Source organism: Scophthalmus maximus, chromosome 8 (genome assembly GCF_022379125.1).
Source record: "Scophthalmus maximus strain ysfricsl-2021 chromosome 8, ASM2237912v1, whole genome shotgun sequence".
In the NCBI taxonomy this organism is placed as follows: Eukaryota; Metazoa; Chordata; class Actinopteri; order Pleuronectiformes; family Scophthalmidae; genus Scophthalmus; species Scophthalmus maximus.
The window spans coordinates 7,657,501-7,684,469 of record NC_061522.1 but is presented as its reverse complement, the minus strand read 5'-3'; the positions used below and the strand labels follow the sequence as shown (position 1 = coordinate 7,684,469).

The 26,969-nt window shown below is 42.7% G+C and overlaps 1 protein-coding gene across 2 annotated transcripts in view; it reads left to right on the top strand.

Annotated features, from left to right (window-relative positions):
• The window catches only part of LOC118312719 (hedgehog interacting protein), a 32,618-nt gene that overhangs the window by 4,947 nt on the left and 702 nt on the right, over positions 1–26,969 (top strand). For both annotated transcript variants that reach the window (XM_035637552.2, XM_035637553.2), the window contains exons 3-13: positions 4,552–4,696; positions 6,471–6,672; positions 12,427–12,578; positions 14,428–14,601; positions 14,697–14,840; positions 15,064–15,182; positions 16,439–16,562; positions 17,246–17,391; positions 18,493–18,574; positions 24,829–24,977; positions 25,133–26,969. The exon at positions 25,133–26,969 is cut by the window's right edge and continues 702 nt beyond it. In XM_035637552.2, coding sequence (XP_035493445.2) covers positions 4,552–4,696; positions 6,471–6,672; positions 12,427–12,578; positions 14,428–14,601; positions 14,697–14,840; positions 15,064–15,182; positions 16,439–16,562; positions 17,246–17,391; positions 18,493–18,574; positions 24,829–24,977; positions 25,133–25,329 — 1,634 coding nt within the window. In that variant the 3' untranslated portion in view covers positions 25,330–26,969. The remainder of the gene's footprint in view (positions 1–4,551; positions 4,697–6,470; positions 6,673–12,426; positions 12,579–14,427; positions 14,602–14,696; positions 14,841–15,063; positions 15,183–16,438; positions 16,563–17,245; positions 17,392–18,492; positions 18,575–24,828; positions 24,978–25,132) is intronic.

The window sequence follows — 26,969 nt, the reverse complement described above, 5'->3', positions numbered from 1 at the left end:
TAATAATGATCATGAATGTGACTTTAATTAGAGCTTCTGTGCGGTTACTCTAGTGATACACAAGCAAACACACACACATGAATAGAGGAACGTGAAAGTAGGCAATACGTTGTGCTTGCTCTTTGCAGTCCCTCCTGCATTCGACATGACACTTCTGCTTGTGACAAATTAAAATTCACATCAGGCCTCATTTCTCATCGAGACTCAGCCTCGCACATGTAGAAGTGGCAGATTTTTGGACTTATGCAAGAAATGGTGCGTCAGTAGTCTGGTCTGTGATTATTTATTTATCCAGCTCTTACCTCATCTGACCTCACCTCCATTTGTTGCTGAGCTCGTCTCACCCGTTTGCTTGTTCGCTGCCTCGCTCTCTGCTTTACTGTTGCACTTTAATGCATCAGTAAATTAAGCCGCCACTCTCTGCCTATGCAGACACAAAACTAGTTTGCTGACTAGTCCGCAGACGTATTTGGTCGATATTTGTGCTTTTTAATGTGCACTACTCTCAGTCTCACTGCGTTTATGGCACTAGGTGCAGCAACCTTTGTTCTGTTTCTGTTGGGTTTGTTTAGATTCTGAAAGTTTATTTGAAGCAACATAAACTTGCAAAGATTTTTGATTTTTCCTAAGATTTGATTGTAGTAACAATACACAGATTTTAGGCGTTTCCTTACATGCCAATGGAAAATATTAAATTTGCAATGATTGATGTGAGAGCACATTTCTCATATGCACTAACAAAAGCAGGTCCAGTCTGACCAGTGTACCAGACAACTTGATTGGAGCTGAATGAACTATTTTATGAGCTTGTTCCAGACTCAACTCCTGGAGTTGATTCTGTTTTCGGGATGCATACTCACCCTAGCAGTGGTCTAGACATGACTGCCTGGCACTCGCCTTTCTCAGACATAATCCGTCACTTAAAAACCTGTGTCTCATGCTCTGTCGTCAGTATGTTTTAATTTAAGTAGAAAGCTCACATGAATCTAAACATAGGTGGAAGTACTGCTTTGCCGGCCCCTGTCGTCTCTGACCATAAGCTCTACTACGATATGGCAGATCCACAGAACAGGGGGGCAACGTTTTCCTAGTGGATATGGGACTGTTAAATGATAGGACCCCCCCCCCCCCCCCCCAGAAAGCATCTGGTCTTCAGAAGAATTCCCTTTGAAGGGATGCAAGATCACAGGTACCTGTGCCTTCAGAGTGCATACCAAACATGATCAAACACTCTTTGACTGTCTCTTCTCCTCCAGCCAAGTCTTCTTCCAATCTCTGTCGCCACAGACTGATTAGATCTGCCGAGATTTGCAAACAGAGAACAGTTTCAAACACACTTGTCTGCAACCCACCCACATGGTATGCTGCAGCTCAAGTCAAATATCAAACGCGTACATTCCACCCGAGTCCATCCATCCAAGTCTGCGTCTAATGGCCTGCTGGCATGTAATGTACAACGCTCGAACCACTCTGAGGGTGGCGAGCGGGACCCCGCAGAGAATAGAATAGAGGGAAGAAGAAGACTCGTCTGGAATGACATTACTTTCTCATAAGCTGACAGACATATGGGCTCGGAGAGTCAAAAAGCTCAAGAGAGGAATCCAGAGAAGAACCCCCCCCTTTCTGTTCACTGCCGTGCTCCTCCCCGCTCACACCCCCTTCAACCCTCCACAGATCAGCATATGTGGTGACGAATGACACATTTATTGTTCTACAAAGGTTGTGTGTATGTAAAACTGCTGAAGTGCATCAAGATGTCAAGTACTTAGGGTGGGCCACCCAGGTTGCCTTGGAAGATAACCAGATGGAAGTATAACTTTAGCGCTGGGGAGCCAGGAATATGGACAGAGTTCTGTCTCTCCCTCTCCCTCTCTCCCTTTCTCCACTTCCCTTTCTATCTTCCTCTGCACTCTCTCTGTCTTGTTTATCTTTTTTCTTTTACATGGGCTTCCTGTAGTTCTTCTTCTTCTTCTTCTTCCTCTTCTTAAAGGTGTTTAAAATGAAACAGTAGCCTTTACGGCATCCATAACTGTCAACCTGCTCCCATGAGACTTCCTCCCGGCCCTTGATTGGGCCGCGTGCTTAGCACCTATTTTTCAGTAGAGACATTTACTGCCTTGACTCTCATTTCTGCCGACGGGGCCTCCCACCTTCCCTGCACTCCTCTCTTTTCTTATATCTTCCTCCCCTCTTCACTCATCCTCCTTCCCTGCACCCGCCGTCCCCAACCAGCATGGTTAAGATAACTGCAGACACGAGAGGGTGGGTGGTAAAGCCAGAGATGTGTGTGTTTCGGTGTGTGTTTGATCCTCATGTTGTGTTTAGATGTTTGAGGGGATATCCTATCACCTCTAGTATTTGGTGCGGTCGGCCCTTGCGGTTGGTGTGGGGCAGGAGAGGGAGATGAAAGGAGGGACAGGGAGAGCCCTGTTTGTGTTTTTATCACTGGTGTATTTGCTCTCCTCTGTCCTCCGAGGGACTGACTAAAGGAAACAATATTGTCAGGATTGTTTTTAGGTCGCAAAGGGCCTCTGAGAACCACTGCACACACCGCTTTTTGCCGAGAATAATGTTGTGACTGCACTGGCTGGAGGCGTAGCTGTGCATGACTCCCATGTTTATGCGGATCGCTTTGTGCTTTGGCAATGAAACATTTTGGGTAAACGAACAGGCTAAAGGGAAATAAGGAATGATGTGATGGCACTTTTACCTTGAATTCACATGCTGAATTTGTAAAATACAAGCCAGCCAGTATACTTCGACATCGTGTCTTTGTTTGGCAGCAAAAACAAATGATATCTTTCACCCTGAAAACATTTCTGTTTATTTAGAATTACATGGCATATTTAACAGGTTGATTACTTCATTTCCCATGCTGTGCCCATGTGTTGCTCAGTAATGCAAAACAGCCAGACTTGTCTGAAGTGGTCATAGAACAAGAACATTTCTGGATGTCCAAGAATTGAGGAAATAAGGAAAAGGTTTCAGCTCCAATTAAGTGAGTAAACCGTTTTATAAAGGAAAACCATCATCGGTGGTGGAGTCATCGGTGGAGTGAACCTTTGACTTGTGACAAGGTGTATACTTCAACTTGTCTGTACAGCTAGAATTTAAAGTATTCTCATTGCAGGTTTAAATGTTGCCCACGGAATAAAATAAGTTCTCAATACCATCATTTTAAATTTCCATGAATTATGGGAGTTTCTGTGTCAGTGTTTATCGTCTGGTTCTCTCTTTCTGCTTATACTACGTAGTGTTGTTTTTGTTGATAATTTGACTGGGCTTGTGTTCGGGTGTGTTCAGTCTGTGTGTGCAGAAGCTCCAGACCAGCTGGATTAGGGAAAGTTACTTTACAAGCTGGAAGGTCAAGACTTTGTGATGGCATGTCAGGGCATCATTGCTTGGATTTGCTATTTCTTATACAGTGTTAAGTTGCAGAACATAAAAAAAACATCTTTAAATTTGTTTGGAATTTAAATACTTTTGTCCAGAGTTTAAAAGGCACAGTTAATAGTTTGTCGTAATCATATCGGAGGCTCTCTTTGCCTTGTGTCTGTCAGAATTATGTTATTCTGCCTCTGGGGTGAAGGTATAGAGAATATTAAAAAAAATCTCCCCCCTTGATATATCATCCTTCTCAAGAACTCTACTTTGGGAATGTTAGTAAACTACCAACACACCAAGCCAACTCTCAAAAAAGAGCCGGTTGCTGTATAAAGTTTTTAATGGCAAAGAGAGAAAATTTCAGCTCTGATCGTGCCCGGTTTCATACTGGGTATATTTCAAATTCTTCATTATGTACTGAAGCCTGGATGTCCACCTCAGGAGGAAACCTCGTATAGCCACTGCCGAGGTGCTGCTATCCATTTCCAATATGCTTTCCCTTCTCCATTTAAATTCACCAGACCCTGGCAGATGGTGCACGCTGACAATCCAAACTAATAATCTAAAGTAGCTATTATTTAATGAAGGGATCCTTCAGGAGCTTCATCATCGACTACCATGCTGCAGAACTGGTTTCAACGAAAGCCAAGCTCAGAGATTTCTTTTTTGTAGAAATTTATTAGGACGAGGGCACAGGCATCATTTCATGAATCAAAATAATGATAGCGTAAACTAAAATTGAGAATGTAACCTTTCCCCTCTGGAGGAAGCATAGTTCATTGCGGAACCTTGTCTAAAATCTGTGATCCATTTGGTTTGGCCCACTTTCTCTTCACTTGTTCATTTCAGCCCAGTCTAGCCAGAATTTGGTTTGGCTCGTCAAGCATAACTCAAACCCACCCCAACACACACACATCACATCCTTTCTGTCTTCCTCTGTCTCATATACTCTTCCGTTCTCTCTTATACTCATGCAAGGCAAGCACACACGTACAATGCAGACACAATCTACAACTTTAAGTACCATAAAAACAACATTAAGATAATATTCATTGATTTCCTGTGTTTCTAAAGCTCCGTGAGCCCAGTTTGTGAAGTCATTTAACCATGCAGTGTGCACAGTGAGTGAAAGAGCCTGTCTATGTTTGTATCTGTTTTTTTTGCTAGAACTGTTTCAAGCCGATGTGGATGAGTTCTGCCAATACTATGGGAGGAGAGATTCCAGTCTATGCTTTCCAGATTTTCAACGAAAGCAACCACAAGGGCAAGATTCCAACTACTTGGGAGATGAGACAATAGAAGATATCAGCAGGTTTGTAGTCTGGCTTTTACCATGTTTTATTCCTTCTGAGGATTGAGTCCAAAGTTCAAATTCATGACATTCAGCCGAAATTTCTATGTTTTTGTAGTAACAGGCGCAGCCTCTGTCACATGTTTTGTGTTCACTGGTCCATTTTGACATGGTCCATACTTTCAGTCAGAGATGTTCACCTAATCCTAAAGTTTGTCCTGACTGCCTTTGTTCAGCTTTGCTCACATAATGAAAATGCTTATCCTGCATCATTTTGTTTGTCTTCCTCACTGCAAAGGTCTGTACATCACAGAGGGCTTTGGCCTTTTGTCCACGAGGTGGGGTGGGGTGAGGGGTGCCTTTCATCTCAGTTTTCCTGAGGCAAGAAGGCAAAGAAGCATTTGCACCTGAATAGAAGCAACCAACATTCAGTCAAATAACTTCTAAAAGTTTGAGAGTCAAGGGTTCATTTGTTGCTTCTGCACCTTATCCCTTTGAGGGTTCTACTCTCAGACATAAACTCCTGTTTGTTGGTGGTTGGGGGAAAGGGCCATAGAGCAGATAAACTTAGATACAATGTGCACATAAACAGTAAGGGGCAGTGCAGGAGCACACATGACACATACTCGCCATTGTCACGATGTTTGTTAAATTCAATCATCTACGATGGTGTCACGCCTTTTCTGCCGTTGTCTCAAAAGTAACCAAAGGCCTCCTCCAGAGTAACCATGTAGTTCTGTACGGTCGGATTTCTGTGGTGTGCCCTCTAGTGGAATAATCCGGTAACATCCGTAGTACACGCGTTGCAAGTATTTCAACAATCGCTCTCATGACGCATCTGGTTGTCTCTGCTGAACAGCATGCAAGTATATCTCTGACCTTAAAATGTATGGCCTCTGCACACAAGTGGCTATTTCTACAGGTGAGAAAGATACCTGCACAGTGGAGGGTAGATATGGTAGGGTCATTGTGAACCTCCTACGCTAATTTTGTCAAAGATGAAGTGGAAGCACACAGACACGGAGTTCTTTGCGGAATGAGCTGGTATTTTTGAATGAACATGGAAAGACAGAGATGGGAAATTGGTGAGGACAGATGGTTGTGAGACAGCTCATTGATCTAGAGGAGAGAGATGGGTATTACTAGTCCTATAATATTTCATGGCTCTGAATAAAATGTCCTTTAATATTTTTGGGATATCATAATCTGCTGGTGACTATCACAGCCTGACTGATGCGCATATGACTCTATGACGGAATTTTGAATGTGTGTTGATATAGTGGTACACATTCAAACTTTATCTCTCATATTAAAGACTGCAGATTGAAAATCTGACCACACGTTTTTACATTTGAGGGATACTGGTTGGAATAAGACAGGATGAAAAACTGGATTTTTTTTTTCCTGGTTAAGAATGCATAATTTATGTAAAAAAATAAAGGCAGACATAATCCTCTGCCAACTTAGATCATAAAAATGGCTCAGATCAATGGTGTGCAGTGCGCTGGGGGGTTCAGGCTGGTGCACAGTCGATGTGTTTGGATTGTCAGTGACACTCTTGCTCCACTGTTTCTTCCCCCACCTTGGCAAATGGCAAAATCACCAAATTAGTAAACCAGCAAAAATGATAGCAGAAGAGATGAAAGAGCACACTTTGATAGAGTCGTTGTCGTATTTACTCCCCTAAACAGCAAAGTGACAGATTCACATTTTCTCATGTCCCTTCCAACTTATAAGTGGATTAATTCACCGCCACTGTCAGTCTCTGATCTTCTGTATCTTCCTCGTTACCCAGGAAACACAAACACAACTGCTACTGTGCCCATGAGGTGTTGAGTGGTCTGAGGCAGCCGGTGGCCGTGTTGCACTGTGGGGACGGATCTCAGCGGCTCTTTGTCCTGGAGCGGGAGGGAACTGTCAGGATACTCAACCATGACCTCGAGCTAATCAAGGAGCCCTTCCTGGACATCCACAAGCTGGTGCAGAGCGGCCTGAAGGTAGGACTGATCCTAAGGAATTGAATCGGTGGTATGAGAGTATGGATGTGGTTTGAGCACAGATGTCAGCAAGAAAGAGTTAAGGGAAGTTACCTGGCTGAGGGAGTATGAAATAATCTTTTGATATATTTCTATATTAGGGAAGTAATTTGGTACAGATACAATCCTGGTCTTTACTGTTTGCACCTATGTAAACGTGCGAGGGACACTTCCAGCCAAGACAAATCCCTTGAAAGTGGTGCCTGCTCACTATTAGCATTCAATTATGTAAGTGCACCAAACAAGCAGTCATTCATCAAATGTGATCACAGCTAATCATTATGTTATTATCTCCCAATTAACTGTATGTACAGTGCACATTGTGCTCACTGCTAATTTTCTGCTAATTCTCACAAGATGGGTTAACAGCTTTCTTAATCTCTCCCACATTGCTCCTGTAAGGAATTTCACTGGTGACTTACTCAATACTTTAAATAGTGACTAACTCTGGAATGACAGTTAAACAATTTTCTCTTTGGTTTAAATTGCAACCTTGTCTAAACTCTATTCACTTCAACGAAAAAGCTTTTTTATCGGGTGTCTGTGATACTTTTTTGCCATGTCTTTCTCTCTTTAAAAAAATGTATGGGGGTTGAGTAATTTGCAGCACAGAGAGAGTAGAACCCAACGGACTGATGTGTCTGTATTTCCGACAGGAAGTAGCACCGATGTTGCATTTACCTCGTCTGCTTGACAGGATGTCAGGGGCAAGTAAACACATCTTCTACGTGTGTTTTACGCCCTATCTGAGAAAAATAAACACTGGCAAGGCAGTAAAAATTAATGAAGAAGTAAATCTGTTCTCATCTATACAGTATCTTTTGAGGCTATTGCAGATGCTGGAATTTTATCAGTTGTCTCATAGAGTATGTTTGTCGTGGTGTGGCACTTCTCTCTCAAATCAATCTAATCTCCGGAGTAACTTGCTATTTATTTTCTTATCCAAAATCATAACTGGATCTTGGATTTTGAATTTGGAAATTGTTCAGTAATTGTTTAGATCGCACAGGGAGATGGGGTAGCTGGGATGTTTAGGAGGCACACTTCCAGACAGGAAGTTCATCTATCATGCATGCCTCCTGCTCCTCCACTGACAAGACCCCTTGCTTACGAGGAGTCAAACGGAGCAAAGCATTTGAATATGCAACTGCCCCTTGCAGGATACTCAGCTCAGCTTTCTTATCATGATTCAAACCAAACTGGTTGTGGATAAAGTCATCATGACAATTAGACGTGGCTCAATCCCCCGCAGGCCCCAGGGGTCCTATTCTGGGATGTTGGCTGCCAGAACGGGCTCCCAGCCACACGGGGTGGACGGGACAAGGGGAGGGCTGAGGTGTTTACTGGCAGCATCAACAGGATGGAGCTGCCTCTATACAGAGAGAGGAACACAGGCACCCAGGGGACGAGGCAGATAACAGGTTTATCATCGGACCCATGCACATGCTTTGATTGTAATGTTCTGTGTTTCCTCCTGCTCTTCTATCCCCCTCCTTCCATGGATTCCCCCGGTGCCAATTAAGCTGAACTGCACAGAAACAATGCTCCACTGCGGTGGTGTGGGCTCCTTGCTGCACTGTGGGTGTTCTTCTCCTGAAATTCAATCTCTGTACTGCAGCCCCCACCACCACCACCAAACGCGCACACGCTTGCAGACACACACACACACAACATTTTTGTCAATGATACATACTGAAAAGTTTTTAGTTACAACTTTAATTTTTTTCAGTATTTTTAACTCTTTACACTGCAGCGTTCAGACATGCAAGCTCCACATCTAACACAGTAGAGAGAGAAACACTCTAGTCAGTGAGTTTTCTTGTTTAGCTATTTACAAAACATACCATACAATATGAAAATACAGTCAATTACAACTTATAGTCTCAACAATACATACAGTTCTGTCACCACCATGAATGAAAAATTAACCAGCAGGCAACTAAATAAAACTTAAGTTAATTAAGATGACTTGAGTTAAATTATGAGTATGATGCAGGTTTTGTACGACTCCCATCTCCTCGGGTCTGTGTGTTTTGTCAATAGCAAAACTTCCAGCATACAATATTTGGTTGATTTAGATAAATATGTACATAGAATAGTTAAATATTATACTCTTTGATATGCTTGTAAACCTCTATATTCTGTGATATATCGTGTTTTTTGTTAGACACTAAGCTGCATCCTCTGTTCAAACAATGGCAACATCTGGCTTTGCACAGCTTCAGGAAAGACACTCAAGGGTCACATGTTTGATGGTGACAGTAGTTGATGGTGACAGTAGTCATCTGTGAGCAGCACACCAAAGCTTACCGTTTAGCCTGTTTAACAGGAGTGTGTGTGGGGGGGGGACATAAAATATGTCAGCGTTAAAACGAATAACTCAACTCATGTTATTCTTTCTGTCTGCTGCTCTGCACTCTCGGTGTCATCAGAGACTCGGGGCTGCTCCAATACAGACTAAAATAAGTAACCTTACTCATCCTCTCTATTTTCCCTGCCGAGAAGCTGGGGTGGGGTCACACTCTGGTTGATCTCACCATTATCCTCAGACAGTGGGATGTCTGCTCATGACATCTGAAGTGCTCTCACAGACATGTAGCAGGCAACCGGTAATCATGATAATCTGGAAATTAACAAAAAAAAATGTAGAATTGATATGCTATTAATATGTATATACCACGTTATACATATTATAACGTGGTATAAATAATTTAATATAAGTGTCTCTTAGATAATTGACACATCTCTTTGCTGTAATGCTGCAAAATATCTGGCCGAAATTTTAGCATTTTGTCGTGTAAATTGTCAAAAAAGAGACAAAACACACAATAAAAAAGCTAAAGATGAATTTAAAAATGTTCTGCATATATTGCGATAATATTGCTATTGTGGATCATTTTGGCCACCAAAATTTGATATCATAATTAGGGATTATATCATAATATTGGTTGGTGACAGGATTGATTCCAATGTATTTGCCGTAGGATTAATGTATTAACAGGTGGAGGGTTCCCAATATATGGTTAATCATGTGAGCTTACAGGCTTCAGGTGGTCTTTGAGTGAAGGGCGTGGACATTGTTTTGCTCCAGTCAACTCGTGTGGAATGTCTTTTGGTGGAGGATGGGCCCACGAGCCAGTGATGAAGGATCAAAAGGTTCAGGGTAACAATGCATGGCGTCACCGGCACTCAAAGACAGCTGCCCCCGCAGAATTGGAAATCATAGCGCTGTGTGTCATTGCCTCCGCCACTCGGACAGGGTCAGCACTCCATGTAATGTGCCGTGAGATGTGAGATAACAAAACGCTCCTCATCCCTGCACCTCACTTTCCCAGCTTTCTGTGGAATGACGCCAACACGTTGACAGTGCCAGAGCCGGAACCCCAGAGAACCGAATTGGAGGGAAAAAAGGAATGCAGAGGCAGGTGTTTGTGGAAAAATGAAGAGATAATACCTCATGAGAGATTCAATCGAACCCTTGCCCGGCTGTGGAAGAATTGATGGCAGTCATAAAAAAAGAAAAAGAAAAGACAAAGATGTGCGGAAAAAATGAAGGGGATTGTTATTCAAGTTGACACAGCCGAGTATTTTGTATAGTTTGACAGAGGTTTGGAGATGGCAGATGGAAGTGAAGTCCATATAAAAGTTACAAAAAAATGAATTGAATGATGCAAATATGAAGCGTAACACAGCCTAGGTTGTAGTAATATAACAGCAAATTTGGGAAACCTGCAGTTTGTGCACTCTCTAGACAAGCTTGTTTATTCATAGTATTAGTTTTTTGAGCTGAATGAGAATATCTTACCTACTGCAGCTTTGGCAGCAATTTTACCACGATCAGTGGTCAAGTTGACACATTCTCTTTTTTAATCAAGGTACCTCCTCTGCAGTGAAAGGCTCTCTGATGCAGTGTTGGGGTTAGGGTTAAGTTTGTTTCTTACGGCTCTGGTGCCAGCTCTGCTGTTCGCCTCTTGCTGAAGGAGCTGGTCATTAGCGAGGGAGCTAATATTTCAGCCCATTTAACCACTGTGTGTCTTGGTGGTCCCCCCTCTGGCTCCTCATCTAAGCCTGTTCGGAATTGTGGTGATTGACCCACTCCATATGGTGAGTTTGTTTTGTGGCTGTGGGTCACTGCCTCCCCAAATCCAACATATGGATCCAGCAGGGGGTGGAGAGTTTTTCTTTTCCAAGATAAAACTTTGCAGTCCCCTCTGCTCCCAACTAACATGCAGCTGTATAATGTTCTGCATCCACACCCACATAACTCCTTTTTTTATTTGACTTCAATGATCTGACATTTAGTATTAGTCGTAAATTGCTGCGGAGGATCTCTGCCTTTTGGCGTGGAGATTTATTTGTCAACTTTCACAACATTTCACTTTACTCTCAGATTTATTGAACCCCTCTGGCTTATCGTGTGGGCCTCTGTTGTTGCTCGTTGGTACTTCAAGTGCATTCCTTCACTTAAGAGTCATCTCTAGTGCATTCGCATGCGGCCTGTGTCACTGCTGCCTTTGACAGGGCTGGGCCTAACGCAGTCCATGCAGAACTACGAGATCCAGTCCCTTGGCGTGTGACAGAGACAAGAGCCTGCCACTGCAGAACAAGACAGATTTTTTCCCCCTCGTTTTACTCTTCTGAGAGTGAATACCTGAAGGACGAGACAACCCTGTAAGTGAAAACGAACCAAGCTGTTTTGGAGCGATACCCACTCACATACAGGGACCACTTTATAAACATCCTTCACACCTGAGCCCGGCATTCAGTTTATCTGTCAAGAAAAAATGGTGAAGCTGAGTACAACATAAATAAAGGGCCAGCATGGCTTGCTTGCTTGCTTAGGGAATGAAATGCTATAGTTGATTATTACAACTAACTATGATGGGAGGACCACCAGGGTAGTGACAAGTGATGTAGCGGCCTCCGGGGTGAGACAAAGGTTTACATATTACACAAGCAATTTAGATGTTTTCTAAACATGTTGCCAAGACAGTGGGAGTTGGCAGCTTCTTCCTTGTTTAGGTTTTCTTTTTTCCTCTTTTACTTCGCTCCCCCACCCCCACCCAAGCAGCGAATTTTGCATGGTTTCTGAGTAAACCCGGGAAAGAGCGAGGGGACGGGGGGCAAAAAGCATGGACTGAAGTACTCTGCACTTTTGTGCTCTCTATGAACTGTGAGTGAGCTAATAAATTCTTTCAGCCACTCAGCGCAGCATTCACGGATATCCCCCAAAGATTACACACACAAATCACTGCACAATGGAGGCCACCGGGAGGGCCGGGGCGTCACAGGGGCCCCCGACCCTAAGGACAAGCGCACATAACCAGGCTGGAGAGAAGACTGGGCAAAGGCAGGGTTGTAGAGGAGGTGCAGCTCTACCCAGAGTCAAATGCTTTATAATGGTTGGTAATGGTATATTCAAGGAGGCTGGTGAAGGTGTGAAGGGAAACAGGCGAGGGTAGAAAAAGAAAGAATGAGAGAATAGCAGGGGTGTGAAAGGGAATGTGATGGATAAATAAAAAAAGGAGGGATTAGAGAGGTTGAAGAATTAAAGTGGGTGGGGGGTGATCGGTGTGTAGAGGATTTCATGTTGTGGTCTCTTGGTGATGATGAAGATGACCGAGGGGGGTGATTCCAACCCCACACAGCCAAAGCAGAAGCCGAGGAGGGACATAATTAACTCCTGGATCTTTTGTGTTTCTCATCTGACTGCAGGGTGGAGATGAAAGGGGCCTGCTAAGCCTGGCATTCCACCCCAATTACAAGAAGAATGGAAAGCTCTACGTCTCCTACACCACCAACCAAGAGCGCTGGGCCATCGGACCACACGACCACATTCTCCGTGTGGTTGAATACACCGTTTCAAGGTAATGGGAGAAGTGTGTGTGTGTGTGTGAGTGTTCAAAGCTCAATGCCTGAAAGGACACATAAACTTCACCTGCCTCAGGCTACATCCACATTACTACGTTTCACATATCACTGCTGCTACGTTTAGGCCTGCCATCCACACTACTCCAGAGTTTTCAAGCGTCCATTAAAAAAGAGAAGCTTGAAAACTCTGGGGCTACGTTGTAGTCTGGGCCGGGCAAAAAAACCGAAAAGTTTAGAAAAAATTACGACGCAGTCGTCTGCACTGAAGCGGTGATTGCAAAGCCTGGCTAGCAATTACTATCCGTAACCGTTCCACCTTGTCGTTTGCCCAGTGAAAGAAATCTCCGCTCTTACTTTTTCACCATTGTTGTTTCTCACTCATAGTATTATCTGTAACTAAGCAACCAACTGCAGAGTAGAAAATCTGCCTGCTGTTTACACCGGCACCCACATGCCCAGAGAACGTGATATGTTTTTTCAGGCGTTTGTATTGACCGGGATTATTTTTTGGTTTGGCGCTAAAACAGAGATCGTCTTAGTTTTTAAAAACTGCACACATACAAGTATTTTTATGATCGCAGCCTCAGGGCGGAAGCCAATTTACCTGTTAATCACTGTGGATTATTATATACCTTTTGCCTTTGCAAAAAAAAAACATTTCAAAGGCAAAAGGGATTTTTACTATGTGGTCAGTTTGTGTGGATGTACAGAGGTGAGTGAAAATTCTCACAATCTGGCTTTCAGTATGTTTTCATTCATCTTCTAATTTTTTAATAGTATAAAAAGGTACAGTTGGCACTTTCGATGCAATAAGTGACAAAAAGAGAATCTTTCTGATCACAAAATCCTACAAGGATTGACATTATGACCATTTAAACTAACAACATTCATTAGACATATTTTTTTTTACCAGGAACCACGTTAATTACAGTAAATCTGAAAGCTTCATGGACACAGTCATTTTTCTAAACATGGAATGAAAGCAATTTTTGTCTTACAGGGATTTGGAACGTAGGTCAAACACCCCAGCAAACTGACTTTTGGTGCTGTTCCTTTGCAACACTGTCTGATGACAACGACATTTTGCCTTTTGCTGTCTTGACACTTCACACACCCTTCACAATGACCTGTGATTAAGAAAACAATATTTTCCCATGAACGTGTTTAAGTGTTACATTTTAATTTACATAATCACAGTTGTGTGTTTAACTTAATGATCTAATCTTAATTATAGCCTTGGCATGCAGTCTTTGTGACTGCAGCATATAGTCTTTAATTTGAGGGTCCACTCGAGAAATGACACTTAAAGTATTTGACGATAGTTAAAGAAAGTTGTTTTTTTTTCCTTTGGCAAACAGTTTTTCAAAAACTACCCAAAATAACGCATCATTAAATATTTGCAACTGATACCGTGAAGCCAAATCCTCACTTTGCAACAGGAATTGTGCAACATTTTGAAGCCTGTGTTACATCTTCAGAGTTCCACCCACTGTCTTTAACTGAATGAGGTATTGCCATAGATTCAGACTAAATGTCTCCAGACGACAAGAGTTTTTAATCTCATTTAATGTGGGATTTTGTTTGGTATGTCACGTCAGCTTTTCTTATTCATGGTATCATTTCACCCACCAACACCATTATCCTTTAAAGTAATCAGAGTGTCTACTCATGTATGAAATCATGTCTTATGCCACATATTTAAATTTAATTTCTTCTGTGGCCTCTCTCACAATCGAGGGACATTTTCAGGCCAACTGTCACTGTCATATTAGTCACTTTGCCGCATGGCAACAGTAATTTTTGCATCGACTGAATCAAAAATGACAACGATAATGTTTTCCTCAGGAAAAACCCAAACCAAGTGGACACCAGGACGGTCCGGGTGCTGATGGAAGTAGCGGAGCTGCATAGGAAGCACCTTGGAGGCCAACTGTTGTTCAGCCCTGATGGTCTATTGCACATCATCCTGGGAGATGGCATGATCACCCTGGATGACATGGAGGAAATGGATGGACTCAGGTGAAATTCCATGTCAAAGAATCACGTATAAACGTTACAATCTCAAGATTGGTACCATTGTGAAGATGTTTTTTTGTTTGTGTGTTTGAATGCAGTGATTTCACAGGGTCCGTCCTACGGGTCGATGTGGACACAGACTGTTGTACGTCACCCTATTCCATACCGCGAAACAACCCGTACTTCAACAGCACCAACCAGCCACCTGAAATCTTTGCCCATGGATTACATGACCCAGGCAGGTGAGTGAAACAAATGTACCTTTTTTTTTTGTTGAAAAATACAACAAAAAAAAATATTTTTCATAGCAGCTACCCCTAATGCCCTGTTTTATAATTGTTGTTATTCCGGAAAGAATTACGCAACTCAGGCTATTCTTTTGCCAATATGCTACCTTGTAGTTAGCTGGTGTCAAGACATCACTTCAGATACTCCTGTATTTATGCCTGGTGTCCTGTTCTGTAGGTGTGCAGTTGATCGGCTTCAGATGGAAAACGGGAGTCTCTTAATCCTCTGTACAGATGCCAGTGGCAAAAACGCAACTTCAGGAAGAATACTGGAGATTACCAAGGGGAAAGATTATGGTGGGTGATAACTTCAATGACATTTTCCAAAGGTTTTTTTTTTAATCTTGGAAGGAGTTCATCATTTTTGCAATATTGATGTAGCTCACGATAAAGGCAACTGAGTGCAATCTTTGCCTGGGTTTTGTTTGATGGCATTACGTCTTGAGAAAGAAATGAACATCTATAAACCTCTTGGATAACCTTTTCGGATTTGTTTCAGCTAAAACTGACATGTTTTCACAAATGTCTTTCATTTTGTAAGAACATGGTATTTTGGCAACACGTTCAGAAAACACACACCGGGTTGAGCGCAGAGACTGTGAAGTTTTAATGTGAAAATTGTGTGATCCCAATACGATTCCTCCCTTGTGGATTTTAGATTTGCTGAGGGAATGTGAGAATTTGTCCACAAGTAAGATTTAAAGCTGTCAACAACAGTCACTGTCGAGATGATGGTTTAACATTGTTGAAAGCACAGCTGACAGGGGCCCATTTCTTCCCACATTGAAGAAAAATAATCAATAACACCAGTGCCTCGACAATGCTTTGCCTACTTCTTTCCACAAAGAAAACTAATTGGCGCTGTTGGTTTGAAATCACACTGGGTTGGTTATCTTTTTCCACTATGAGAGTTGCTTTGGCAACCCAATGGAATCCTACAGCCTTGATCTCTCACTACAGTAATTCAGTGTGCTGGTTCTTGTCACAGACCAACTCTCACTTGGCTAGATCCCTTATTTAGCCAGTTGTCCAAACTCCAAAGTGGCTACAGTTGGGAAATTAGCAGACTGAGTCTTGGATCATAAAGTTTTAAAGGCAGCAAACCTCCAATTTTTATTTCCCCCTGCCAAGTCAATTGTTTTTAAAAAATGTGCCACATGGCCTCAACATCCCAGGAAGAAGAAAAAGAAGAAGAAGTCTTCAATTATTTTTCTGTCCCATTTATAACAAGACTGACCATTTTTTCTTTGGGTAACTTCACCTGCCTCAGATTGATGTGTGTCTCTAATAAGAACCATACAACCATACACTCAATCTTTATTTCTATTCCCACACAAACAAAACAACACTTACTATAGACATTAACAGTAATACACCTTTAAGTAAATCAGTAAATGATAGCCCCTGAAGGATGCAGATTCATGAATATTGTGATTAGTGACTTGGTTCTCAGTGAGACGGAATATACTATGATAAAACCATCTGCTGGTGACGTACAATAACCGGCATAATAAGAAGTGCCTAAATCAGACCTTTACATCCTTGTCCCTCAGAAAATGAGCCTTCTGTGTATGACCTGCACTCCAGTGGAGGGGCACCACCTGTGGGAGGCTTCATCTACAGGGGCTGCCAGTCACGAAGACTGTACGGCAGTTATGTGTTTGGAGATAAAAATGGGTGAGTAAGAGAAACGGCTGACTATTGAAACGGTCCTGATTAATAATCTAACTGAGCATTAAGTTGCGATACTGTGAAATCTTCATAGACTCCCTGTGTACACGGATGTCAGAAAGCTGGGCCTTCCTTCCATTTTTATTTTTCATACATTATATGAGCTTCATCTTGTGGTGTCATCTGGTGTCCTAGTTCAGTTGATTCTAGGGTTATTAGAAACATCTTTATTCTCTTTTTAGATCAACACAACTCAGAATGTGTCCTTAGCATTGCCGTGCCAAAGTAAACAAAGTTCCTCGCACATGGGGGGAAACAAGTTTGCTTTTTAGTGTGTGGTCAGTTAATTCTGTGCCTCTTTACAATTTGGAGGCATTTTGTTGTGGCTAAGCGAAGGCTCCAGCATTATTGTTTATTTTGAAACCAAAAGCAGAGGTCTTTAATAACGCCATTTAAGACTTAAGGTGGAAAAGGAAAATGGGTCAGTGAACCTTGTTGTGAGAAGTAAAAGTTGTCCCTGTTTCCAGATCTCAGCTCTAAAGTCGTCTGCAAATTAAATGCATTGTATTTCATAAGTGTAAGAAATGGGATATTTTTCATTGTCATCTGACAGTCTATATGAGATTTACAGACACAGCAGTAACTGTAGTAAATAACCCTACTCTGTGTATGTGTTTTGTTTGCCCCAGTAACTTGCGAATCCTCCAGAAGTCGACGTTGTCAACATCAGCAACTGGTGAACAGTGGCAGGAGAAAGCTCTGTGTCTGGGCTCGGCTGGATCTTGCGGCTCGATGCTCATGGGACACATCTTGGGTTTCGGAGAGGATGAACAGGGTTAGTGGGGCAACGATGAAGAGGAATTTGATTATTTTTGTTTTCCGTCTCGTCTTGAATTCTCAGTCTTGCTTTTCCTTGCTTATTCTTGCTTCTGTTGTTTCGTTTCTGAACTTACTCAGAGGTTTTTACAACAGGAACCCTCGACAACTTTTTTACTTCAAATGACGAATAGTGGATGTCAAAACCTTGGAAAAGTCCTGGCTTAGAGTCAGTTATCAATTTTCATATTTTAATTTATATCATGGAAAGTTTAACACCTAGCAGGAAGACATTGAAAACTGACTTTACCCCTGTGGCACATTCCCAACAGGATATTAAATAGTATATAATTCCTGAGGGATTAATTGTCATTTCCATAAAATAGCAATGATACTCCAAAGACCCACTTAGTTTATTGGGCCACCTACAAGGCAGTGTTTTGGACGGGTAAAGAGATGTGTTACTGTTTACCTGGTGGCTGCAGAATTAAGATAAGAAAGGGTGATCTGAGGTGAGCGGGTTAGTATGATACAGAACATTTAATCAGTTTGACCCCCACAAGACGTCTCACAGAATTATTAACTGTCGGCCCTGGTGTTTCTGATTACAATGAACATATGATGTGGATCACCGACACAGCCATCAGAAATGTGTAATCACAGCTTTGGCCAGGTGTTGGACTTATTTGATGAGGCATTTAAAGATCCCTGCGATTGATCATGATTTGCAAGTGGTGCAAGATTCGTGGAAGTGTGTGTGTGTGTGTGGGGGGGGGCACATGTTTACAATTTGTCCCCTTATGGAATTTTCTCGCAGGCTTCTTCCTCATTAAATTATCCGCCTGGTTCCCAGTCATGAGTATCCAATTGTCCCATTAAACTCTTTCTGCAAGTCCTTTGGCAAGTGCAGCATTGCAGAAGCTTTAGCTATGCTCGCTTCTCCTCATCTCGTCCTTAGTCCTGTCTTTTTGTCTCCTTTTCTCATGTTTAAGTGTTATTGCACATGTTTGTGACCTCAAGCATGAGGTTAATCACTGGGAAGTATTCAGCACATTAGAAAAAGATGTATTGCAAATCGTGCAGATGGATTTTGTGGTGTAACTTCTCCTCTCTTTTTCAGGTGAAGTCTACATACTGGCAAGCAGCAAAAGCCTGGCACAGTCACACAGTGGGAAACTCTACAAGTTGATGGATCCGAAAAGGTACAATCAAAACGTATTATTTTGCTTTTGGGGGCAGTCTCATTTGTTTGTAGAATATGGTGGTATAGAGCTGAGTCTTATTACTTATAGATGCCATCTAATGAGACTCCAACAAACTAGCCAACCACCCCTGATTTCATGCTGGCTTAATTTTATCGTGTGACCATGATAATCCCACAAACTGCATATGAAGATCTGACATGCATGGATCAATAATAACGTTTCACAGTGGTGACTTTTTTTCTTTCAAATTTTCCTGCTGGAGTGCTCTTAACTCACACGTGTCCCCTTCCCACTCATTTAACATATCGCTGGGACCAGAACCTTTATGCCGCTTCGACAAGTCATCACATCACCATCTGCCTTGGCCAAAACAAATGCTGGCCACGTTCACTTTAGTAACTATTGCCCGATGGTTATTTTCGGACAGCAGGGTTTTTATTCTGCTGAGAGTGAGGGAAATACAAAGACACCTGTTGTCAAGCAAAGAGACCTCCACTCATTCTATTGAAGCACATGTCGAAAACGTATGCACATGGTCATACTTATAATGTATTGTGGACGTTTTATTTTTCATTATGTGATTGGAGTTCAACAACGCTGCAGTAGTCTTGGAGTGGTGCAATCCAGACCATGTCCGTGCAGGCTAGTGCTTAATTACTTGATGTTAAACAACTGGAATGTGTGCACAAGTGCAACTTCATAATTCAAGTGTGTATGTGTGTGTGTTTGTGAATGTGTGTGTGTGTCACTGTTTCATAATACTTACCATATGCATTACAGTATGGAAATCCTTGCCATAATGATGGATCTGTAAACTGTTTGTGCAAAGCCGAGTACATGCAAGTGGTCAACATTTGTCACTCAAGTCCCAAAATATGCAGACAGGGCATGAATTTATCTCACACGATACAGCAGGGATGTATGAGCTTTTCTGTCTTGATAATTTACTCCGGCAGTAAAGAAATCCCTGCAAACATAAGCAGCCTTTGTAATTGAAATCAATCACTTCTTTGGTTTTTAAGATGCTCCCCCTCCATATTTAAATCTTCTCACCAGAACCGTATTGTAGGAAGCTGAGAGAGTGAGATCCTACCAGGGTTGGCCCGTCTGCTCAGGTCAGTAAGTGGGTCGTGTCCAACTGTGGACTTACTGAATGCACAGGGAAGGTTCCAAACGAATAATATTTCTTTAGGCCGGACCAGATTTGATTAAGGGAGGCAGATAATGTAAGAGAAGCAGGCGTGGAGAGAGCGAAATTTGCATGCCTCAAACAATAATAGAAACGTATCCACAGCTGATTATTCCTGGGTGACGACAGTGCCACCCAGGCATTAGCGCAATTAATTACACCACAGATGTTTCAAAGGGGCCCTGGTGGCCCACTCCATATTTATGTTTTCTGGCATGGCCATTGGATGCATTTCTCCTGGAGAACAATTCTTTCCACCACCATCAGCTGGACTTGTTTAGTCTGCGTGGACCCTGTGGTGTTGGATTCTTGACTCCTAGTACATTCTGGCTCCGTTATTAGGATCTTGTTACAGGGAGGATGGAGAGGGGGTGACAGGGGAGAGTAAATGGGGTAGCTAACGTGTCTGACCTCAGCGCGTTATCAAGTCTGGTGGTCCTCCCCTTTTTTTTTTTCTCTCTTTCATACTGCAGGGACATCTGGACCATGCAGCCTTCTCCGAAAGAGGTTTGTTTTAGGGTATGGTGGTTTTTGTGGTCCAGTATAGCATCTAGCGCTGTGTTTTGATCAACTGTGTTTGGGAACATGGGAGGGGGACTGTTCGGGTGAGCTGTAAAGGCTTACAGGGAAACATCAGCCATAAAATCCCTCAGCAGTATTTGTGTAAACATGTCCTGACCAGATGACTTCATTTCTAGGTATTTGTTTGTCAGTTTGAGTACCCCTCCAATAATAAATAGGCCACCATGCATTTTGAAACATGCTGAATGTGTGTGGTGAGAAAGAGAGAGGCAGACAGAGAGAGAAAGCATGACAGTTCTTGTTTGTGGTGTAGAAATGGGATAGAAATGTGTCTGCTCATAATAACACCATACGATGACCTTGAGATGCGTTTAAAGGTTCAGAACAACTGAACCTCTGAGTTTCAATTCTCTTCTGTTAATCCCAAAGGTAAAGAAGCAGCCATGCATGTATGTTTTATTTAAGGAAAAGACAAGTATATTCAAATTATTCTACATAAAACATGAACAGGCTTTCTGGGATTATCAAAAATAGTAGTAATTTAAGAGTATAATGTGTAGATAAATGTACAGTATGATTTGAGACAATGCAATGTTGTTTTGCTTTTCAATAATCTCCCTTTAACAGTAACTGAACAAAGCAGTCGTCCTCAAATGGAGTGAAACCACAGTTTGATTCCTCCCATACTGTAGGCAGGTATTTGTTGGCAAGTTTGGCTGCTTTTCAGTCCCAGGGAGTCTGCATTTAATAACATAATTATTTGTACAGTGAGAGCATTATATTTATGCCAGGAGCAAAAAAATGCTAGAAAAAGACGCCTTTCTTTTTGAGAGAAGAAACATGCTAACAAACAATGACACTATGATACAGCACAAGACAGGGATTTGTTTCAGATAAGTAATACGCCACGGGAGCCATATAATAAAGTTGCATGTCTTTAATATCATAACTCAAAAGGCACATGTTGCCCTCCATCCATGCGTGAACATAATCTGCCTCACTCTTCCAGTTGGTCCTTGGCAATAGCCTGATATCGATACATAGAGCCAAACCTCCTGCTGATTTCTGGTGTAAAATGCACTTTGCTATTGTGTTTGTTACTGCCCTTCACCACAGAGGAGAAAAGGGAAGCTTTATTATGACAGACTTTTTTTTACACGTTCCGTTTTTTTACCAGCTGCAATGCTGCACATTTTGAATTACGGCGAGCAGAGACCTTAAGACGACTCCGGACTTCACATAGGGTCCTGGGACGTTTTTTTTTTTAACGAACTGCATCAGCCATGAAAGTCACAAGTCATTGGATGTGCAGGAGAAGGAAGGAAACTGTGGGCGCTCGTATGTGTGCCTCTCTGTCTTACTGTGTGGGTGGTGGGTACACGCGAACGTGCACATCTGCGAGCCTGTGTGAGCGTGTGGTATGCTAGCTCCCAGCGCGCTGCAGAAAGAAGAAGAAGAAAAAAAAAACCCTTTCCTTTATTTTCCTATCCCTCCTAAATCTTCCTACATCTCTGCTGTGGTCCTCCCCTTGACAAAGCTGCTTGCCAGTCGCGCTGAATAGCCCTGGCTCCTACAATACACAGTAAATTTCTTGCACAATTAAAACAGGGAATGAAGCTACAAAAGAAGCCCCCAAACAATGGAGTCGGATGACAAAACAGCAAAAGAGACCACACTGGGCCGTTTGATTAAGCCATTGTTAGTGTGCACAATGTACACCACTCCACAGCCCTTTTCTCACATATACCTCATGTCAATCAAATAGGCCCTGCGAGCCAACAAGCTAAACACACACACACACACACACACACACACACACACACACACACACACACACACACACACACACACACACACACACACACACACACACACACACACACACACACACACACACACACAGAAATAACAGAAAACATATTAATCAAATAGATCAGGAACAAATTTGAGGCGGTCCATCCTCACTGGTCTGATGGCACAGATCTAAATGGGAGTCAGTGTTTAGATATGTTAATGTTTAGCTGATGTAAAGACAGAACGACATTCTTAACCCACGTCACTCTTCCTATTTCTCCGCCTCACGTTTGCAGTCATGCACTTTGCTGGCTTTTCTGCTCTATTCCAATTTTCTATTGATGGTCGTGAGCTGCGATTTCATTCATCCGAGTTTTGTCGTCATCATCATCGTCATCTCGCTCTCTGTCAATGTAACTACCTCGTGTGTGAGCACCGTCACCCTTCTCCCGGTCCCTCGCTCTCACACATACACCACCCCTCCCAAAGTTGATGAATTCCCACAGTGGCTGTTGACCCAGCTGCCTTTGTCAAGTGGCGCTACCAGCAGGTGCTGTTTTCACAGCCACCCTGGCAGTCGTACAAACTGTTTAGTAGCGCTGCTGACCCCTGTCTACTATTAACAGTGTTAGCTGCAGACCCCCCCAATCCTCCAGGGACTCTTACGCTTTCTCTCTCTCCCTCTCTTTCTGTTTGCTTCCCTCGTTCGCCCTTTTTTTTAACTACATGCAGCCTGCAACAACAAAGCCAGTGTGGATGGAGTCTGGAGTTGGGTGCTGATGGGAGCATGGGAATCAACCCCCCCCCCCCCCCCCCCCCCCCCACACACACACACACACACACACACACACCCCACCTTCCCATCCACCATCCATCCTCCAAAATGAAAGCAACCTTAACGCACACAGTCACAGTGGCGTCGGTCGGTGTGACTGTCAGAGCCCTTTGAACATGTTTTTCAAACTGGGAAGTAAACACTCACGCAGTTAAATAAATGCGGTCGTCATTTCACAACTTTGTAGTTACGCTCTTTTATTCACTGGCTGACAGCTTTTTTAGTGGAACCTGAAATCTGTAGCTTTCCACAAAGTCAAACATGTACAGTAGGAAGTAGAAAAATAAAATTTACTGTGCGAGTATAGGTCAGCACAGGTGAGACACTGAGAGCATCTAAGAGTGATTGCAATCACACGTGTAATACGGATAATGAAAGACGTTGCTGATTTCATTTGTTATATCACCCTGGTTGGAGAATGTACAACCTCCACCTGGTTTTGGTTTCTACTGCTGATTAAACATTTGTTCTAGAGAGGGAAGCAATGAGGGTATAAATACACTCACACACTAATCGATACCTTGTGAGTGTGTGTCCTTCAATGTCCAACAAACATTGATGACTAATTTGCTTTTTTCCTTAGTACAACAGAGCCATCAGCTATATATATCTTTATTTCTGTTTTTCTCTCTTCCACAAATACAAACACATAGACAAATGTGTGTGTGTGTGTGTGTGTGGCCAGTGGGCGACAGGCGGTAACGCACGCTTCACATTTGACCTTGATTACACCCCCGCTGTATTATTTCCAGATTTGTAGAGCGTGATATGAAATGATTGTTTCAGCCCATTTGCTGCTGTGCGTGTCTGGTTGTTTGTCTTAATATGGAACGATCACAGTATGTCTCTGTGGTTTTCAGACTTTACGCACATGGTGTGTGTGTGTGTGTGTGTGTGTGTGTGTGTGTGTGTGTGTGTGTGTGTGTGTGTGTGTGTGTGTGTGTGTGTGTGTGTGTGTGTGTGTGTGTGTGTGTGTGTGTGTGTGTGTGTGTGTGTGTGTGTGTGTGTGTGTGTGTGTGTGTGTGTGTGTGTTTTTCAAATCATGTTTGTATGCGAACCTTATGTTAACCCTGTGCCTTGTTTTGTTCTTCAAGTAGAGAGAATTTAAGAATAAAACGAGTCAAAATAATAAAATCACCACACTTAATATGGATATTGTTCCAGTTGTACAGTTTAACTTCAATTTAGACAGGACATTCACAACTGACATGCTATGAATCTACAATATCTAGGAATCTAGAAAGAAAAACAATTGTATTCCTACGTAATTGTTATTTACAGAAGTTGATGGAAGTTGATGGTGAATCCTTGCATATCATCTGAGATTATAATCCTATTTTCCACCTTGCCACCATAAATTTTCACCTTTAAAATTTACTCATACTTCCACCAGACACTAACCTTTAAACGGATATCTTTGCCTCCTTTACTGAAAAGGTGGTCGGATGAGTTGCCATTTCTCTGAACCACTCAGCCTTCACTCGACCCTGCTGAAGTTTATCTTGCTAGATCTATCGGCAGCTTTTCATACGGTGGATTACAGCATCCTGCCATCTGTACGCTCCAATATGGGCAAAGTGCAACGTGTTCTGGCCAAGTCAGATGTCCTTATCCCATCCCCTCCCCAAAGGGGTGCCCCAAGGCTGGATGTTGGGGCCCCTTCTCTTCATAATATGCTCCACTTTTTTGGGTCCAGTTATCTGCTTGCATGGCTTCTCGATGCTACGCAGATGACACCCATCTATACCGGTCATTCCCACCAAATGAACTCACATTTTCGCTGTGGAACTCAAGACTGAACTCTTAGTCACCATAATATCCACCAACATGTTTAATTTGTAACCATGCCACGTGGACGCTTGTGTCAACCACATTCTGACTTTCCCTCCTACTTTTTGACAACTGTTGCAGGCCTCATGCCCCTAAGGAGTGCCAGCGTCCGGTGGAGCCTCCAGAGCTGCTGATGACAGCCTGTTCCAGACACTGTAAGAACGGACACTGCACTCCTACTGGCAAGTGCTGCTGCAGCCCCGGCTGGGAGGGACTTTTCTGTCGAGTTGGTGAGTACCTTGAGCAGTATCATCTGGACAAACATCCATAAATCATCAAAAACCTAGTTGATCTCTTTTTGGACTTGAATGAATTCCCCAGAACACCAGCGTGTGTTTTCTTTCACGACTTTTAATCGTCTCTATTTTCCCTCCCTGTGACGCAGCCAAATGTGAACCAGTCTGTCGCAATGGGGGAGTTTGTATGGAGCCCAACAAGTGCCTGTGCAAGAGCGGCTACTCCGGCACCCAGTGCGAGAAGAGTGAGCGGGGTATGCCCAATGACCAGGAAAAAGACGGTATACTGGACCACATCATTGACATGACCTCGTACCTCCTAGACCTGACCAGCTATATCGTATAGGGGTGCGCAAAGGGGGGCTGCTCCCCACCATCATCCTCAAGTTGACATAAATCTACCTACCACCACCAGCAAACTCTATCGAGGTGCCCTTAATATGGCCTCTTATCATCCCTCACACCCACACAGGCATGTACACATAACATACGAATACACACACACACAAAGGATCCCCGTCAGACTTCTTTTCATCAACATCACCAAAAATGAACCGGTCCTCTTTTCACCTATAAGCTACTCGCTCTTGTGGACCGGGCCTGGCATCCAAGCCGTGTTCACATTTCAGACAGACCTGCAGACAGCAGCGAGATGATTGACAAGCATGGCCAAGTTATGGAAGTTCCACTAATATGTTTCCTCTCTCGTTCAGCAAACGTCTGCCTCCACAGGAACAGGAGCTCCAACAGGAATAGACCATTTTGACCTGAGACTTTGGATCTTTTCAGGGGCTATCTGTCGCCTTACTCAAGACCCCCCCCCCCCCCCCCCCCCCCAAAAAAAAAAGATGGAGTTTAAGGCATTTCAGTGGAGACAGTTGATTGTTCAGGGATTCTCTAAGGATTCAAATTGTGAGGAGTGGCATGGCTCAAGATCCAAATTGTGTTCATGGTCCCTTGAGTACCCAGAACCCAAAATAAATGTCAACACACAATACACAGACTTTGAAGGAACCTCAGTTTCAGCTCTAAAAGGCTGACAAGTCTAGAGAACCATGGGTCAGAGCCCACAGTGCTTGACTATTCTAAAGGCCCTCATACAAGAGGGATAAACCATGTTGTCTCACTTTTGACGTTGTATTTAGTTTGCGGGCACATTGTCATAAAAAGCTATGACTGTATACAGTATGTGTACATTGTTTTCCAACACTTTTGCTATCAATGTACAGAATGGATCTACCACAGAGGACTGTCACCTCACAGGAATAGGAACGACTGAGTGAGAACATTTTACTTTGTCAAAGCCAGTTTCATACAATCTGAACGGAGTTGTTAGCTCCCATGCACTGTATTCATTTTTGTTTTTATTCACTTTATTATACAAAATGAATTTAAACATTTATTAAAAAGCGTATTGAGAGTAGTAGTTTCACACACAAGAGACACACATACACACCACACTAGCACGGTATGGTTCAACAAACTCCTTTCATTGTGTCACACACTGAAACTGAACCTGGACTCAAAAAAAGGGAAGAGCTAGCGCAGTGATGTATATTTCCAATAGAGCTTACCTAAGTAATACTTAGCATTGCAAAAAAAAAAAAACTATAGCATTACTATTGTTATCATAGAGGAGGGTTTATTTTTTTAAGCGTAATAATATATGGGAGAGAATGGTGTTTATAGAAAGCAGTTTTACACTAAGCTTTGTCATTTCATGTCATTTCATGTTGTACTTATATACATATGCAGCTTCCAAGGAAGACACGTGAGGATACATTTCTTTCTGGACTGAGGACTTTTTATTCAAATATAAAAGTAATGCATGTCTGTGCCTGCATAGAGTAATTCGGAGCAGTCTGTCTATTTTTTTTTTTTTTTCTTCTGACACATGCTGCCGTTAGCACTGTCAGAAATGTGTCTTTGATTTGAGACGTTCAGAGATTCTGAGGGGCCACCGAGTCACTGTGGAAGCAGCTCAAA